Here is an 18,131-nt window from a genome sequence, read left to right as displayed (position 1 = left end):
AAATGTCAAATATTAATATTAACGCCATCTAGCTGAGCGTACCCCAAAGGTGTAATGCCATCTAGGCCACCGTTTCTTTTTCTGTATGGTACCGAGGTACGTTTTTTTCTTAGACTTTATCTGTCTATACGGAGTTATATGTCTTTGGTATTACCTTCCTGAACTCAGGAGTCTGATGGTCATAGTTGAACATGTCGGGCACTATAATGTCAAACTGCAGGCCCAGTATGGCGCCGACCATACGCACAGCGTTGCACGGTGGGCTTGGGTCGCGACTGTAGAGTATAAGGCGGCCTGTCGAACATGCTGGAAACAAGTTTTAGTAAGTGTCCGATCCGATATCGGATGTGGGACCGATATCCTATATTAATAATGGCGCGAGTAGGTGCTTACTCTAGAACAAAGAGGATCAAGTATTATAGGGAGTTACAGTCAAAGTAAAATATCGTCACTACTTTTAAAAAAACTTGTATCTTCGTCTGTCAATGAAAAGAAAATTGTAGTAAGTATAGGGTTGTAAATAGAAAAAAAACCAAATGTTTTTTTTCAGAATTGTGAAAAAAAACCGAGCACCATGGTTTTTTTCTAAATATGGTTTTTTTTCAGATGACCAAATAATACGACAATAACGGTTTTTCGTGAGTTGTAACGTATTTCAATAACAATAACTTACATTTTAATTCAATTAACATTCAGTATACAAACGTTTATTGGGGAATCCCCGATGCTGCGTGTATCGTGGAGAGGCGGTGGTGTTGCCAACAGTAAATAGTGATAACTACCAACTACAGATTTCGTAAATGTTGCTTTTATAAGACCAGAAATTAAAGTTGTTTGATTAAATTCGTTTAATAGTTAACATTAAGTCTAAAAAACCGTATAAAAGTATTAACTACTTTGCATAAGGTCAGGTGGGGTAAGGGGGACTATGGGGGAAGGGAAACACTGATTGGTAACTCTGAATTCATAGACTGTAGCTGGGTCATTTGGTGGTCGGTAAGGTACTACCTAGAATTTAGTTCCAAAACAAAAACAAAAATAGCGCTAGCTCTAAGGAGAGTGCGTCCTTGACAAAAACAAAAAATCAGTTGTCGTGCTACAAGACCACGAGTTGGAGGAGTATTATTTGTGTAGTGATTTGGGTAGCAAAAAGTCATGTCCGAAGACTTTTGATACCAGTAAATATTCCTTTATATGTTTAATGTTCATGTCTGGTATTTGAATTTGAGAAAACTATGCTGTAAATATGAAAATTCAATGTGATTCATAACACAACCTAAAAATGTCATACCGGGGTAACGGGAACTACCATAGCCGGGGTAAGCGGAACATATGTTTCCTTTTCCCGATTACAGGGGTCATGAACATTTTCTGAGACACAGACTCTATAAGTACAGACATTTTGTATTGATCCAAGCTTCAGTATTTTAAATACGAATAATTACTAATAATTAATAGCCGTTTTTAAATTTGCAATACTGAAATTTGAATTTTCGAAGAAAACTTGTAAAAAAATATTTAAAAACAATTATAATTTTTAGTTAACCACCCCTGTCTCAAGCCCATATGTTCCCCTTACCCCGAATTTCGATTTATGTAAATATTTTCTATTTTAAACTATATGTCAAAGAATCAAAGTCTCCATTTGATTGATGGTGTTTTTTTTAATTTACATTGCCGGTATAATCCACACTAGCACCAATACTTTGAGATTTTAGCGAAGTGTTTCCCTTACCCCAAAACCCGGGAAAGGGAAACGGCAGGAACAGCCTAAACATTTTATAAATTTCCAGCTACATGCAATAAAGCTAGTTTAAAAATTAATTTCGCCCTAGAAAGCAGACTTAAAGAAGCATACTTTGAGTTGGTCAAGATGAATATACGACATTAAATAAAGTGATTAGAGCTCGATGTAAAATATAAAAAATGAAGTATGTTTCCCTTACCCCACCTGACCTTATTTTGAGATTTCTTACTTTAGAAAAAAAACATACTCCAGAAAAAAAACTGTTTTTTTTCACGGTTTTTTTTCAGGTTTTTTTTTCAAGTCAGAAAAAAACGTTTTTTTGCAACCCTAAGTAAGTATGTATGGAATGCATATAGACTTACTGCGTTTTAACTTTGAGGAACAGCGTGAGATAAGAGATTTTTTAAAAGTAGTGACGATATGTACCTAATCACAGTGCATAGACTGCCCGTGCCATCTCTCAACACAAGCTTAAAACTTTTAAACCTCAGTTTTGACCAAAGAGATATATAAATCCGTATAGACAGATAAAGTCTAAGAAAAAAACGTACCTCAGTACCTACCATACAGAAAAAGGTACGGTGGCCTAGATGGCATTACACCTTTCGGGTACGCTCAGCTAGATGGCTCTAATATTAATATTTGACATTTTAAAACATATCAAGCTAAGAATATGGCCCAAATTGTCAAAACTAAAGTTCAAAAGTTTCAAGCCTGTGTCAAGAGATGGCAGTCTAATATGCACTGTGATTACATATTTTACTTCGACAGTAACTCTCTATAATACTCGATCCTCTTTGGTTTTGATAATTTGGCCAATATTCTTAGCTTGATATGTGTTAAAATGTCAAATATTAATATTAGCCTCATCTAGCCGAGCGTCCCCCAAAGGTGTAACGCCATCTAGGCCACCGTACCTTTTTCTATATGGTTGTGAGGTACGTTTTTTTTCTTAGACTGTAGCTGTCTATACCGGATGTTACATGTCTTTGCTTTAATCTAGAATAAAATGTATTGTAATTAAGTCAAAACGAGGAGATGAAGTCGAAAAACTTGGTAGTTAAACTAACCAAAGAAGGTACACATCTAAATACCTACTGATGCCTATTTTTGAACGTCGTGTACTTATCCAAAGACATATGTAACTCCGTATAGACGGATAAATTCAAGAAAAAAACGTACCTCAAAGCCATAGAGAAAAAGGTACGGTGGCCTAGATGGCGTTACACCTTTGGGGAACGCGCGGCTAGATGGCGCTAATATTAATATTTGACATTTTAACACATATCAAGCTAACAATATGGCCCAAATTGTCAAACTAAGGTCCGGAAGTTTAAGCTGTGTGTCGAGAGATGGCAGTCTATGCACTGTGATTACACATTTTACTTTGACAGTAACTCTCTATAATACTCGATCCTCTTTGACTTATCTAATCTGTGTTTATTGCATGTGCTGTATATTTCAGATAAGTAGCACACAAAAACAGTGAACTGACACGGTAAACAAAATTGAATATAGATAAATTGAATCTACGGTATACAGCGGTATTGAATACTTACACTATCGACGACTGGCGGATTAGATTGTCACAAATATTAACTTATCAGGGAAGTACCATTAAACCTTATAAAATGTAAAAAATCGAAATAAGATGTCATATATTTTAAGAAAAAATGACGGAAAAATGACCAGTGGCGAAGGCCGGATTCGAACTGAATGGCAAGCAGTAGGTGCTTGCCCTTCGTGCTACGTGCTACCTCCTATACGAAACCTTAACAGGTTTACGATATAGCTAGAGACTGATGCTGCCATCTATACGCAACTATGGGAACAAATCAAATTATTTGAACAAATATTTTGATTTGTGTTTTTTTTTAACAAATCAAATTATTTGAACAAATATTTTTTCACCACACCAACTGATTTGTGTTTTGCATTTTATCCACAAGGGGGCAAAGTAATTTCATACAAATTTTAAAAATCTGGCTACTAGATTTTACCTTTAAATGATGGTTTTGAATCATACTATATATGTTTTAAGTCAGTTAAAAACGAAATAAGATGTCATATATTAAAGAAAAAATGATAAAATAATTTGATTAATTTCCAGTTGCTAATAAAATGTACTTTACCTTGATTATACAAAGTTTTCGTTAATCTCATATTAACAACGCGATATGTAGGCACGTCCAAGCGAGTCACTCAAAATCACGGAAATGAAATAGTAACGAGGTAGTCTTGAACGATAAAAGTATCTATTATACTTAGTAGGAAGATTGGGCACAACCTGGTTCTCTTTTAATAAGTTATCTATAATTAATGACGATACTTTTCAAGCAAGTATTTTATGCATTTGTGTTATGATAGATAAGCAGGCAAGCCAGAAATCGCCTAAAGGAAGAATTTCTATCACTCTTTTGCAGGCGCTTAAGAGGCAACAGGCTGCGTTCGTAGCCTAAATACACCAATTTAGGCATAGTGACATATTTTTTTAGATTGGAAAATATTAGGCAAAGTAACTAAAAAACAAGTATCTTTGTCTCGATATTTTATTTACAAAGTACGCTTATGCTAGTCTTCCTATATTAATGGTATTGCAGAATACAGAATACAGATGGAGTGTGAACAGGGTTCCCTTTCGCATTTGTCATGCTAGTTCAGTCAACGTCAGTACATCTTGTACTGAGACTGACTGAAATAGCATGACACGTTCGTATGTTTCCGTAACAATACGAAGGCAAATCTTTTCGCACTACATCAGTAACTTACTGTATACATAACACACACACACATTTTCGCTGTACATGACATTGGATACCAATGAATGCCAATAAATACCTTCTAGAACAATAATTACGAACGATATAAAAATCCATCATCAGGTAATTACATTTCAATTTTCACACTACTTAATACAACCTTAAAGGTAATGTTATTAAGAATTGACATTTTGGCTTGCAAAATAATATTTTAATCCGGAAAGTATCAAATCATTAAGAACTCAACGACTATAGTAGTATTTCAATCAAACTATTAACCATATAATAAATAGTATTAGTCATAGTTACACAAGTGACAAAAAAAAAGACTAGAAATTAAAAAGAGGCAACATTGTAGTATCGTCCTGTTTTCTCACGTAACTATATTTGAAAGTAACGACACGTTTAATACTATTTTGGCCAGACTGTGGATACACTGGACTGGCAAAGGCGTGCAAGGAAAGTTCACATAAGTATATCTCGCTCGCACGTAACATTTTTTTAAATACCCATTAGACCATTTTATTAAAAGTTGGTTTGTCACATCTTCAATTTTAAAAGTTTAAATTACAAACTACTTCGATTCTTATCGTTCACGAGAGTTGGCACAAATGGAATAAGTGAATGAATGAAAATATATATAAAATAAAATTGTGATTGTAATATGTCGTAACTGTCAAATATGATGATCTGATGATTTCTATACCTTGTCTTGTCACATTAACGTCTTGTTTGAAATGTCATGCGAAATTGTCAAACAATTTAAAGCAACAAGGTACAGAGATCATTACTTATTTTATTTATGCCGGTGATTGTATACCTAGGAGTTACCACACTATAAAGTAATAATTCTTCTAACAAATTTTGCGCCGCGCGGATTGTCCGCGGATGATGCCGGTCGCGTCAGTACGCGCCGCGCTGCGTGGCGTTGCCAAGGTCGCGCGCGGCGTATGCAAAAGACCCGAACACCGATCGCGGGAGATTCACTACTGATCGTCCTTATACAGTGGAGTTACTCAAGTACTCACACAATAAAAGAAAAATTTCGTTCATTCCATTCGTGCCAGCTTTCTTCAATCAACCTGTACCTGCTGGCACCGCCAACACCATTGCTTATATTATCTTGATGCCATAGACCAATTGAGCGGATACTAACCTAAGTATTAAGGAGTTAATTCTAGCCTTACGTCGGCCGGTCAGGACGGCTCTGCGGCCGGAAAGCAATCGTTCACGATGTCAATGATCTCACGTACTTCGTTCTCTGATAACCGCTCTTCGCTTTCTTGCACTATCTGGAATTAGAAAAAAAAATGTGAGAGAACCTCAAAATAGAACATTCAGGGCCGGTTGCATCAACCATCTGTCACCGTCAAAGCGTTCGTTAAATTTTATTGTATGGGAAGTTCCATAGACGTCTGATGCTGTGTGACGATGATGTGTCTGTCAAATCAAATGTGGTTGATGCAACTGGCCCTAAATCGACACGGAGTTACGAATTGCCTCTTCGCACTTGTATCATTTTGACGACCGGTCTGGCCTAGACTAGCGCGTAGTGACCCTGCCTGCTCAGCCGCGGTCCTGGGTTCGAATCCCGGTAAGGGCATTTATTTGATGAACACAGATATTTGTTATTGAGTCATGGATGTGTTATTGTAGGTAGGTGTAATCAATACTAATATTATATTATAAATGGAATGTGTGTGTGTGTCTGTTTGTTTGTCCATCTTTCACGGAAAAACGGAGCGATGAATTGACGTGATGTTTTAAGTGAAGAAGGGATGGAAATTGACATAGGCCACTTTTTGTCTCTTTCTAACCCCACCACTTCCCTAAAATGGTCCACCCTGTTTGTATGAAGCATTTCCCAATTTTCGAATTTAACGCGAGCGAAGCCGCGGGCGAAAGATAGTATTATATATATCGTTGTCTGAGTACTCACAACACAAACCTTCTTGAGCTTACCATGGGACTCAGTCAATCTGTGTAAGAATGTCCTATAAATTAACAAAAAATAAAACCGCCTTCAAAAATAAGCGCGTTACAAAACACGGAGAAACTAAAAAGCCAAAAATAACAAACCTTTGAATTCAGATTTCTTATCAGATTTCAATAATCTAAACATCCAAATTATAAACAAATCAATTATTTTTGAAGTCGGTACCAGACCTGTTTGCCCCTCCCAACCATACGCAGGCTGGCCCCGCCTTCAAAAATAATTGATTTGTTTATAATTTGGATGTTTAGATTATTGAAATCTGATAAGAAATCTGAATTCAAAGGTTTGTTATTTTTGGCTTTTTAGTTTCTCCGTGTTTTGTAACGCGCTTATTTTAAGGCGGTTTTATTTTTTGTTAAAAAGTTAATTTATTTGTTGATTTTTAGTGGTTCCTAGTGATATTATATGTATCAGTCCGAATATATGTACAATAGTGAAAGAATTATCCTTTAACTCCTAACCATTAAGGAGTTGACCTTCCATCATCAGCTCAGCCACATAAAATTACTACCGTCAGGCGTAAATACTGGTGTACCTTTGAAAAATACACTAAAAACCTTACATGTGCCTATAACATTTGAAGAGTTCCCTCGATTTCTCCAAGATACCATCATCAGACCCTGACTTGGTGTCAATGGGACCATCTCAGGGTTATAACCGTTCGATCAAAAAAAAAATTTTGAAAATCGATCCAGGATTCTCGGAGATATCGAGTAACATACATACAAAAAAAAATAAAAAAAAAAATTCAGTCTAATTGAGAACCTCCTCCTTTTTTGAAGTCGGTTAAAAATATTTAGGTATTTATTATTATCATACAACGCTTTACACTACAAATGGCTCTTTAAAAAGTCGACATAAGCACACGAAGTACTACTTGCTCACTTTTCCAGTCACCGGAATAAAGAAGTGATGATTTCTGTACCTTGTCGCTTTTAATTGTTTGACAATTTCGTATGACATTTCAAACAAGACGTTAATATGACAAGGTACAGAAATCATCACTTAATCATGCCGGTGACTGTCCCATGTGTGGTTACAGGTTTAGACTCGATCAAAGGCCTAGCCTTCAGAGATAGCATATAGTAGAGAAATTTCGACGAATATCATGGCGGTCGTGGTGTGTAGCTGTCAGCCGCGATAGCTGGAGAGGACTTGATCGCTTCTTCTAAAATAAAGTCCCATTTGCAATTTTATATAAGTATGGGAATCATGGAGAAGCACAGTGGAAAAAGAGGCGGCATCAGTTGGCCTCGGCTGGGCGGAGCTGGGGAGGCCGCGCTGGACCGCGAAGAATGGAAATCCCTTCTGAGAGCCCTATGTCCCTGATGAGGGATAACAGGATATCATCATCATCATGGGAATCATAGCCAATAGCCAATAGCGCCAGTATCGCGTTTGAGTGGCGGCCTCAAGGAGTAAAGCCAGCCCGCAAACGCTCCATACACACCTGGAGGCGGAGCGTAGAGAATGAGCTGAGGGAATATGGACCGAGCTGGAACTGAACGCTAAGGCGGTGGCTCAAGATAGAAAGGCGTGGAAGGATCTTGTGGAGGCCTTATGCACCTATGGGATGGGAATCATAAGCGATTGTGACGTTCGCCAGGTACCCTGGTGACTTTGGACTTCATGGATTTTAGAAACTTCTAAATAGCCTGTATGCTCTAGTTCTTGCAGATTTTTTTTGCATGCCATCAGCTTTCTTAGCCATAATCAGATTGTATGGTACTATTTTAATATAATTTTCCAGGTGGTGGTCCATTAACCACCATTCCTTTTATGTGGAGAGAGGGGGGCAACATTTGAGTCTTGTGTTGTTACTGTTTTCATTTAGCAGGTCTCTGGCAATTTCATTCTCATGGTTTATGAGTCTTTTCTTGTATTTCTTCAAGAAGCTATTTACTACCTCTTTAATGGTTGGCATATGAAGGTAATCATGTATTTCTGTATTTCGGGCACACCAGGGTGCAGGGCAAACCTTGCAGTAGATGGGTGTCAAGAACTGTTAGAAAGAAGGTGTACTAACCAGCTGAATTTCCAGTTCGGTCCGAGGCGGACTGTTGGCCATCATCAGCTTCTCCACTTTGGTGAGCTTGTACTTCTTCATGGCTTCTAGAAACTTCTGTATCGCCTGCGCGCTTTGGTTCTTGCAGTCTGTGTCTTGCAGGTAGTGAACTGTCTAAAAAACATATAGAGTGGGGTTAATAATATCGAAATATACGTACTACTCACCACTGTCGCCTTAGACGAATAAGTACAAAAAGTACAAGTTTAACCCCCTTATTCATAAACATACTATAAAGTTATCAAGCTGATAGTTATAATAAGTACCTAGGTTAATATTGCTGCGCCCTTGCAGGGTCCATATTATGTACCTAATTAAGACCTAATATGTATGCAATAAATGCTTATGACTTATGACATAAAGATCATTTGTCCCTTTCAAACGTATAAGTATAATGATAGAAAAGGACAAACAAACTTTATCAGCTTGATAACTCTAGAGTATGTTTATGAAAAAGGAGGTGTCTTTATTTTATGTTAAAACTTGATAAAACTAAACAAATTTAACTAGCAGCTAAATAAAATGCTTTACTTTTTTATGCATTAAGGTTTTTTTTCTTGTTATCCCCACTGAGGTGAAAACTTGTATGTGCCACACAAGACCAAAGTTATTTACATAGTACCTCACTATGCTCGAGATTCCATTATAGAAACTTTCACTTCCCCAGTACTGAAATTTATTACTTAATACAAATATCAACTTTGCTCTCTTGTTGCACAAATAACTATTTCCTTATTTAATCATTTTTGGTATAATTAAATAGAATTAATTTAATTTTGACTGGATTTGACTTATGTTCTACAAAAAGGAAGACGTTATAACTGAAAACTACTTATGACAAAAATACTGAAGACGAGGCATTATGGCCTATGGTCTTAGTCTGTCCGGAAGGATGAATAAAAAAAAATAGAATTAAATTATACCTCATATGTGACAGTGGCCAGTGACCCCTCTCTCTTGTGCTTCTTCTGAGTGCTATCCTTGAGCTGCTGTAGAATCTGCATCACCTCATAATTACACAGGAATGCAGCATTCGCCTTTATACTGAAAACAAATAAATATCATGGACATTTTATACACGTCGATCTGCGGACAGAGACAGTACATTATTGTAGTACATTAATGCATAATGAAAATCACTTAATTTTATTATAGAAATAACCATTAGTATTTACGTTTCCATGATAATAAACGCGGATTTCTAGTAGTAGGAAGTAAATAGTGACGTAAAGTTTAATTTGCAGTATATAAATAACGATTTTTAATATTGTATTGCAATATTAAAAGAAAATTAAATGTGGAAGTTGATCAAGTTGAAAACATATGACAGCCGCATGAGAAACAGATGACAGATGTCAATGTCAAAACTCAAAAGTCACAAATGTGACGTCAATGTGACAGTGACATATGTGCAGTATGAACATATGCAAAAAACAAGAGTTATGTTGCCATGTCAGCACTTCAATATTTTTATTTTTAAGTCGCTTTTACACGGTTGTATTACAGTCTGTCAAGCCGTTTCCGTCATTAAAAAATGCGGTAAAATGTAGACGAGTCCGTTTATCGTGCCCTAGAAAGTTTGAATTTTGAAGTTAAATTATAATTAGGACTTCTAATTATTTCCAACATAAAATACAGAAGTCATTAATTAAGTTCTTGAGGAAATGAAACATGAGCATACATTTTTATACGAGACCAACTAGATTTGAATACAAATTGTCACAGCCCACTTGTACAATATCAGAATTACAAGATTGGCAAACTGTTTGAAAACACTCAAGTATTTTATACTTTGTAATGGCTTTCGCCATAAAGGCTTTGATTTCCAAAGCCCTTCAAATTAAATGTGTACCAATAAGATATTATGCTCGAAGGGGAATACATCACTATCACTGTTCCAATGATTTCACAGGACCAGTAAACGCATCATATAATCATTATTTACAGCTACCCATACCAAAAAATAAGTTCTTAGCCACATACGTATGGATTGATGGGACAGGTATCAAATTGCGATCTAAAGATCGTGTTTTGGATAAAGAACCTTGTGATTTAAAAGCGCTTCCTAAGTGGTCTTTCGATGGCAGCTCTACAGGTCAAGCAAAAACAGACGATTCAGATACTCTGTTAATCCCTGTTGCAATGTACCAAGACCCTTTCAGAAAAAGCCCGCATGTCATCGTTCTATGCGAAACAATGCATGGAGACGGAACTCCAACACTAACCAACCACCGAGCGGAATGTGCAAAGATTTTGAGTAATATATCTGATCAAGATCCTTGGTTCGGCATTGAACAAGAATATACCATGTTTAATGAAGAGAACTGGCCGTTGGGCTGGCCTGGTCCACGAGGGTATCCTGTTCTTAAAAACAAATTTTCATATTGTGGTGTTGGAAAACATGTCGCAGGAAGAGTGATAGTTGAGTGTCATGCCAGGGCATCCCTTTATTCTGGGATGGATTACGGAGGGAGTAATGCTGAAGTAATGATGGGCTCTTGGGAATTTCAGGTAGGTACTACACCAGGCATTAAAGCTGCTGATGATTTGTGGATAGGACGCTATTTACTAGAGAGGATTGCCGAGAGTTTTGGAGTTACTATAAGTTATCACCCTAAACCAATGGGCATGGACCAACCGGGTATCGGATGCCATCATAACTTCAGCGTGAAGAAAATGCGTAACGATGGCGGCATTGCAGAAATAGAAAGAGTATGTAAAGTTTTGTGTGAAAACCATGAAAAAGATATGGTACATTACGGTCTTGGAGATAGTGATGCGAACAAGAAACGACTGTCTGGAAAATTTGAAACCTCATCCTTTAACACTTGTAAGTGGGGCATCGCTGATAGAACAGCGTCCATCCGATTACAGAGAAGTGTAGCGATAGATAACAAAGGATTCCTTGAGGACCGTCGCCCTGCAGGAGATTGTGACCCTTACAGAATATGTGCTCGTATTGCGCAAACCTGCAAATAGCTCTTTTAGTTTTTTGCTTATGAGAAAGTGAGGAACAAAAAATAAGGCAAGTAAATCCACTTTAGTGATATTGGGGTGAAAGAACTGGAACATAATTATTTATCTCTACAAAACTGTTCAATTGAGCTGTATTTAGTTGTTTAAAACTTGTATTGTTGCTAAATTGTTTGTAATTTAAATAATATACCTACATGAGCACATGGTTATTTTATTGCTATATATAATACCAAAGACTCTTTGATAATACCGATTAACACCTAATATCGAAAAAGAACCGATCGATGAATCAATGTAATCGAAGATTTTTTTTATATATTCTTGATTAGGATTGTTATTATATTGAATGATGCAGTATTTAAAATGTAGGTATTTATAAGACGTAGTGATTCAATACTCTTTGGGTATTTAATGGGTTTTTGTGGTTATTTTACTAAATTTGAACATAACTTCATACGTAAACAATGTTGGCTGAAAATATTGAAAAATATCTAGAATTCTAATAACAAATGCCAGTTCTTCAAAGTACTTATAATTCAAAAATGAAGCCGTAGACGTAAGCATCATCAAATGTCAAAAAAAACTGAAATCTAAATTTATAAGTGTGAATCAATTAGCAAAAATGAATAATATAATCAAATTACTCTTTAATTTTAAATACCGCGATGTTGGGTTATTATGTAAAAGAAACTTGATGGCCCACAACATTAATCACATCATGAACAAGAAAATAATGGACAGATACATGAGACTTCCCTGGCCATGCAACAAGGTGCTAGCTACATATACATGGATTGACGGTTCAGGTATAAATATGAGAACTAAGGATAGAATTCTTAGCTGCATGCCATATTCTGCTGACGCAGCTCCCGAGTGGGCCTTCGACGGCAGCTCTACCGGACAGGCCACCACCGAGAACTCTGACACCAAGCTGCTGCCCGCAGCAGTCTGTAGAGATCCATTCAGAATGGAGCCACACGTATTAGTCTTATGTGAAGTGTATTTGGGTGATGGCAAGCCATCTCCAACTAACCACAGAAATTTTTGTAACGCTTTATGTGAAACTCACAGAGATCAAGACCCCTGGTTTGGATTAGAGCAAGAATACGCCATGTTGGACGTAGATGGTTGGGGCTTGGGGTGGCCAAAGGGTGGTGGATTCCCGGCGGTCAAATACGAGTATTCATACTGCGGTGTTGGAGCGAAATATATAGCCGGGAGAGACGTGGTCGAAGCTCATACTCGTGCATGCTTGTACTCTGGTCTAGATTTTGAAGGCACTAACGCTGAAGTTATGTATTGCAGTTGGGAATGGCAAATAGGCACTACAACTGGCATAAAAGCACCTGACCATATGTGGTTATCTCGATATATAATGGCACGCGTAGCGGAAGAATATGGTGTTCAAATCACTTACCATCCAAAGCCAATGGGAATGAAGCATCCGGGATCTGGAATGCATCACAATTTCAGTACCAAGAAAATGCGCACTGCACCCGGAGGTTACAAATTTATTGAAGAATGCATTAAGAAATTAGAGAAGAATCATAAGAAGCATATGGCAAAGTACCAAATGGTTGAAGCGGCCAACAGAATGAGATTGTCGGGTCAGTTTGAAACTGCCCCATTTGATGAATTCCGCTGGGGTATCGCTGATCGAAAGTCTTCCATCAGGCTGCAAAGGCGAATTAAGGAAAAAGACGCAGGCTTCATGGAAGACAGGAGACCGTCAGCTGATTGTGATCCATACATAGTCTGTGGCTTACTCATGGATACTTGCTTGGGGAGCGCATCTGGTGGTAGCAGCGGGGGCGGCAGTGCATGCCCTCCCAATCCGTGCAAAAAGTAGTGTACGTTCAATGCTGCCTGCACCCGTGTTTCTAGTTTGTTGACAATGTACATACGATTATGCTTTTGATATTTTGGCGGTAAGTTTAGCAAATTAATTTGTCAGTTGAAAAGAAGCGTGAATTTTCGTATGTCGTTCGCTCCTACTTTTGAAATTATTTTCCCGCCTTTTTTAGTAACTGTCAAATTGATTTATTAAGCTAACAAACGACAGTGTTGCACCTCGGAAATTGGAAGTTTTTCACGTAAGCGAAAGCGAGAAAAAGAACCCTGCCTCCCTCACACTTACGAGAATAATTCCAAGGTCGCGGTGCAATGCAGTCGTGTTAGTTACTTTTATCCCGTAATTTTTTTTGATTTTTAAGTTTAGACGCTATTAATAAACCCAAAAAAATCAACTTTGTAATTATTTCTTTGTAATTATTTATTTATTCCCAAAAAACCACATTCGCTCTTGGCACTTGCAGCCCCATTCTCTCAAGCACGGATGCGTCATCTACTCTATGGTGAAACAGTTGGCGGTAATGCATAATATGCAGCAGTTTCCGTCTGGTTTCTAGAGTTTGAAGACCAACCATTCCTGTTACGAATAGATATGGATACATATATGGGTAATATCCGTACAGTCGTTTGTAAATATGCCTACAGAACTTCCTCTGCACTCTTTCTAGTGATTTGCCAATAACTTTTGGGAATACTGGTGTGAGTAGATAGATAAAAAACCTTTAACACAATTATCAGAAGTGAATACTTACAATCTTTCCTCAAAGCTCTTCGCTCCATCCATTTACCGCAATGATGGCAATGTTTGCCAAAACAGACCAGATTTGGCTATGAAAAAACATACGTATATATATTATAATCCTTAAAAAATATATGTTTTACTATAATAGAAAGTAATATTGCAAATACTTACAATTTTTGGCATTGTATGACCATTTCAATTTTCAAATAAAACCTTAGACCTATATATAGGGACCCGACATGTTGTACTATGCCATAGATTTATATATATTAAGCTAGATTGAGTTGTTAAGCCAAAAACTTTTACTAGTCTGACAAGAACGCCTTTCTGCACCGGTGATAAAGTTCAATTTAGTATGGCAAAAAAGTGTGAGCTCAGTCCCTATTGTACCATGTTTAGCGGCCCAAATCTCATTGTCAGTGAGTTCCAAAGACAGGGGACAGCGGAATCACATTTTTTGCCATACTAAATTGAACCTTATTACCGAGACAAAAAGGTGACCGTTTTCGCTATTCTGAACTATCGAAAACGGTCCACATGAGAGGGCATTGTTTGGGCTGGTGTCCCTCTCGCACGTGTGGCCAGTGTTAATGAGCCATAATAGTAGTATTTTTATATATATATATTACCTGACTTTATAACTTCTTATAATATTTTAGTGTTATATTCAAACTAGGGTTTCGATATATTTCAAAGAAAATTTGAAAATAATTACAATGTAATTATTTTGATGCCAATAAATCAAAGATTTGTATAATTAAAAACGACGTTCACTGAATAATGTTGACATTGTCAGTAAGTGCGAGAGGGACACCAGCCCAAACAATGACCTCTCATGTGGACACACTTTTTGACCTAACTACACAATCTAGTTTAATAATTCTAAATCTATGATGAGTTCAGACGGGATATGTTCTGTAAAAAGTCGTATAAATTAAAATAATTAATTTTGTAAAGCGTTTAGACATGCAAGTTATTGCTGCAAGTTTTGAGACAGAAGTATATGCTAGAAAGAGATGCAGATATTTGCCACTCACTCTTACCTATAGTTGCGTCTCAAAACTTGCAGCAATAACTTGCTGGTTTAAACTCAGCTTAACGAGAACAACACACGGGCGCGCCATCTGTCCCAGCTGTGGTGCTTTACTCAGGCCACACGCTATAACCATACCGAGCGCATCGATCAGCCGCTTAGTCAAAAGTTTGTACTGTGCCCAGTGCACACTTAAGCGCTCTACATATTACGTGGACGTCCACAGTCGACTGTCTAGTGTGTACACTCTTAAAACATCCAGCGCGCCAGATGACGTCCGGACGTTCGGACCCCGGCCGATCAGTGCACGGTCTTCGAGACGTGGCTTCGGCTGACCAAAACATCCAGCGAGCCAGATTTCGATCGGACGTCCGGGCGCACAAGGCCACGTCCACGACCGACGACCGTAGTATGTTCCTACTAGTATATAGGATATAGGCTATATACTAGTAGAAACTTCCTAGCCCTTCATTATCTAGCCCTTAAATGGATAGTGATGTATATATGCATCATGCATGTTTGACTCTATGGACAACATGTCAAAATTCAAATTTGAATGAATCTTTGTCAAGGTCATGCATTTAAGGGCTAGATTATGGAAATTAGATTAGCGGCAACAGACAGTCTTAAAATTCATAATCTAGACTTGTATGCAAATTGCAATCTGTCAGATCAATCTGAAAATTCATAATCTTAGGCTCCCCACAGACAGTCTTAAAAATTCATAATCTTAAAAAAAACTTGTATGCAAATTGACAGTTCAAAATTGACACATCTCGCATCTGTCAACGAATAAAAATTCCGTGCGTCTGTGCACAGCCTAAATAACATTTGATTTTTTGTAGAAATAAAGAATGACATTAGAGCGTTATTAATTGTGTCTTAAATAGATCGCATAGGTGTTGCGGGATGGATATATATATTTGTCACTTTCTTACGCACGGCCATAGACTCACTCACGGTTTCAGTAGTTTTTTAATTCGCCATTTTCATTCATTCTCTATTCTTTCCCTTTCGTCATATGGCGTGCTAGTGCGTTTGTCCGCCATATTAAATGAAATCAATAAAATAGACAAAATGTCGCCTTACTAGAGTGCGTAAAAATATCCAACAACATCCAGTTATTGTGTGATTAAATCATCAAGAGGATCACAATGGAGAATTCCTACGGTGTGGGGGTTGTTAACAGATACGCTCTTTTTTTGGACGACGAGTCCGATCCTCTTGATGCGTTAAAAGCGCGAGAGCAGGCCAAGGAGCTCAAAAAGAAGACCAAAGAAGCCGAAAAAGAAAATAAGGGCAAGCCCGAATCCAAGCCTAAGGGTGCGAGCGTCGCCGTCAGGAAAGGTATCAAAGAAACTCAAAATGTAAAGTCCCAGGACAATAAGAGTGGCGAACAACAAAAGAGCAAGGGACCCCCTCGTGCTAACGATCGCAATGCGGAACGTCCGCCTCCGCGACGCCGCGAGGACCGGCCTCAGAACGGAGCCGTCGACAGCAAGGATGGCGCCCCGAGGCCGCCGCGTAGAGAATTCGGCGACCGCGAGCGCAGGCCCAACTTCGAGAGGCGCAACTTCAACGACACCGGCGAGGGTGCCGAACGTCGCGGACCTAGGCCTCCACGCGAGCCCCGCGATCGGGACGGTCCGCGCGGGCCGCGACCGCCCTACGACAACCGGGGCAAGCGCGAGTTCGACAGGAGGTCCGGCTCCGACAAGACCGGCGTGAAGCCCGTCGACAAGCGCGAGGGCGGCGGCCCGCACAACTGGGGCACCATCAAGGACGACATGGACGAGCTGAACAAGACCGGGTCCGAGGGCGAGGTCGGCGAGGAGAAGCCCGCGGCCGAGCCCGGCGCCGGCGCCGGCGGCGACGCGCAGGCCGGCGTCGGCGCCGAGCCCGAGCGCGCGCGCCCGAGGAGGAGGTGCGCGAGCTCACGCTCGACGAGTACAAGGCGCTGCGCAACGCCGCACGTGCGCCGCCGCAGTACAACCTGCGCAAGGCCGGCGAGGGCGAGGACCTGTCGCAGTGGAAGAACCTCGTGATGCTCGAGAAAAAGAAGGAGGGCGGCGACGACGACGAGAGCGACGACGAGTACGACATCGCCGACTACCCGCAGCGCGTGGGCCGCCAGAAGCGCGTGCTGGGCATCGAGTTCACGTTCAACGACCAGGCGCGGCGCGGAGCGGCGGGTGGGCGCGGTCGCGGACGCGGACGCGGTCGCGGAGGTCGCGGAGCGCCGGGAGCGAGCGCGGGCCCCGCGCCGGCGCCGCGCGAGGACGCCGCGCCCGAGGAGCGCCCGCCGCCGCGCTCGCACCCGACGCCGCCGAAGGTGGACGACAGCAAGGATTTCCCCTCTCTCGGCTAGACTCAGTGAGCCTTTAACTCTTCCCCCTTTCGAAAGAGTACGATAGAGATACAAATTAAATACTGTATGTACCGTTATTTTTGAAGTAAATATACAAAATATTTACACGAGTGTCTATTATATTGCATAGTTTAGTCGGTTTAGACGTTGATCGTCTCGACTCCGAGTCGATATTGGCAGGCTTGTTTCTATTCTATATTGGGTTTGACTTTATGCTCGTGTCGTCTGACGAATTTGAGTGGGGGAGGACGCGATTTTATTTTGGAGATGCCGCGGTGATGCCGGATACTGGTCTATTGTAACAGTAGCTTTTATCATATTGTAATCGCATCAGCTTGAGTTAACTTTAACAAGTTATTATGAATTAAGGTTTTAACTTGACTGTGACAAATTGAATTAACTCCGTCACAACTTAGTGTAGAATGTGAAGAAAATAACCCTTGTTGCATTTTATATCATGAGTTTGTGTTGACAAATGCAGACTGGGAACTGTAAATAGTTATATATGTTTAAAAGATAAGGTCTTAAAAATAACAAGGTTGATTTTTGTTGTTACACAAACTTCTTGAAAAATAAACATTTTGTATGTGTGAA

General features: G+C 39.3%; 5 protein-coding genes across 8 annotated transcripts in view; 3 read left to right on the top strand and 2 right to left on the bottom strand.

Moving 5' to 3' along the window:
• The window catches only part of LOC125228281 (glutathione S-transferase F5-like), an 18,570-nt gene extending 14,645 nt beyond the window's left edge, over positions 1 to 3,925 (bottom strand). Inside the window, exons 1-2 of one of the 3 annotated variants that reach the window (XM_048132776.1) lie at positions 3,880 to 3,925; positions 155 to 306 (exon numbers count right to left, since the gene is read on the bottom strand). In XM_048132776.1, coding sequence (XP_047988733.1) covers positions 155 to 306; positions 3,880 to 3,910 — 183 coding nt within the window. In that variant the 5' untranslated portion in view covers positions 3,911 to 3,925. Of the gene's footprint in view, positions 1 to 154; positions 307 to 3,306; positions 3,424 to 3,879 lie in introns of those variants that run through there. The other 2 variants (XM_048132777.1, XM_048132778.1) reach the window with 2 other exon arrangements.
• A 355-nt stretch (positions 3,926 to 4,280) lies between these two features.
• On the bottom strand, positions 4,281 to 9,880 carry LOC125228136 (DNA-directed RNA polymerase III subunit RPC9-like). Of its 2 annotated transcripts, none has more exons than XM_048132594.1 (4): positions 9,730 to 9,880; positions 9,491 to 9,611; positions 8,529 to 8,681; positions 4,281 to 5,798 (listed from the first exon to the last, which is right to left on the bottom strand). In XM_048132594.1, exons 2-4 carry the CDS (start codon positions 9,569 to 9,571, stop codon positions 5,703 to 5,705), a joined length of 330 nt encoding a protein of 109 aa, XP_047988551.1. In that variant the 5' UTR covers positions 9,572 to 9,611; positions 9,730 to 9,880; the 3' UTR covers positions 4,281 to 5,702. The 2 variants fall into 2 exon arrangements, with proteins under 2 accessions (XP_047988551.1, XP_047988550.1); XM_048132593.1 differs by having other exon boundaries at positions 9,743 to 9,880.
• A 441-nt stretch (positions 9,881 to 10,321) lies between these two features.
• Positions 10,322 to 11,744, top strand: LOC125228386 (glutamine synthetase 1, mitochondrial-like). Its single transcript, XM_048132936.1, has one exon. The coding sequence runs from the start codon at positions 10,365 to 10,367 to the stop codon at positions 11,544 to 11,546; it is 1,182 nt and encodes a 393-aa protein (XP_047988893.1). The 5' UTR covers positions 10,322 to 10,364; the 3' UTR covers positions 11,547 to 11,744.
• Positions 11,745 to 12,097: 353 nt separating this feature from the next.
• LOC125228330 (glutamine synthetase 1, mitochondrial-like) lies at positions 12,098 to 13,760 on the top strand. The gene has a single exon (XM_048132847.1). It carries the CDS (start codon positions 12,166 to 12,168, stop codon positions 13,390 to 13,392), a length of 1,227 nt encoding a protein of 408 aa, XP_047988804.1. The 5' UTR covers positions 12,098 to 12,165; the 3' UTR covers positions 13,393 to 13,760.
• Positions 13,761 to 16,139: 2,379 nt separating this feature from the next.
• Positions 16,140 to 18,131, top strand: LOC125228338 (plasminogen activator inhibitor 1 RNA-binding protein-like). The gene is given in 2 exon segments (XM_048132873.1): positions 16,140 to 17,077; positions 17,080 to 18,131. Coding segments are annotated over 2 exon segments (1,212 nt in total). The 5' UTR covers positions 16,140 to 16,323; the 3' UTR covers positions 17,538 to 18,131.

This window comes from Leguminivora glycinivorella, chromosome 7 (assembly GCF_023078275.1).
Source record: "Leguminivora glycinivorella isolate SPB_JAAS2020 chromosome 7, LegGlyc_1.1, whole genome shotgun sequence".
NCBI lineage: Eukaryota > Metazoa > Arthropoda > Insecta > Lepidoptera > Tortricidae > Leguminivora > Leguminivora glycinivorella.
The sequence above is the reverse complement of the archived record's forward strand: the minus strand, read 5'-3'. Positions and strand labels throughout refer to the sequence as shown.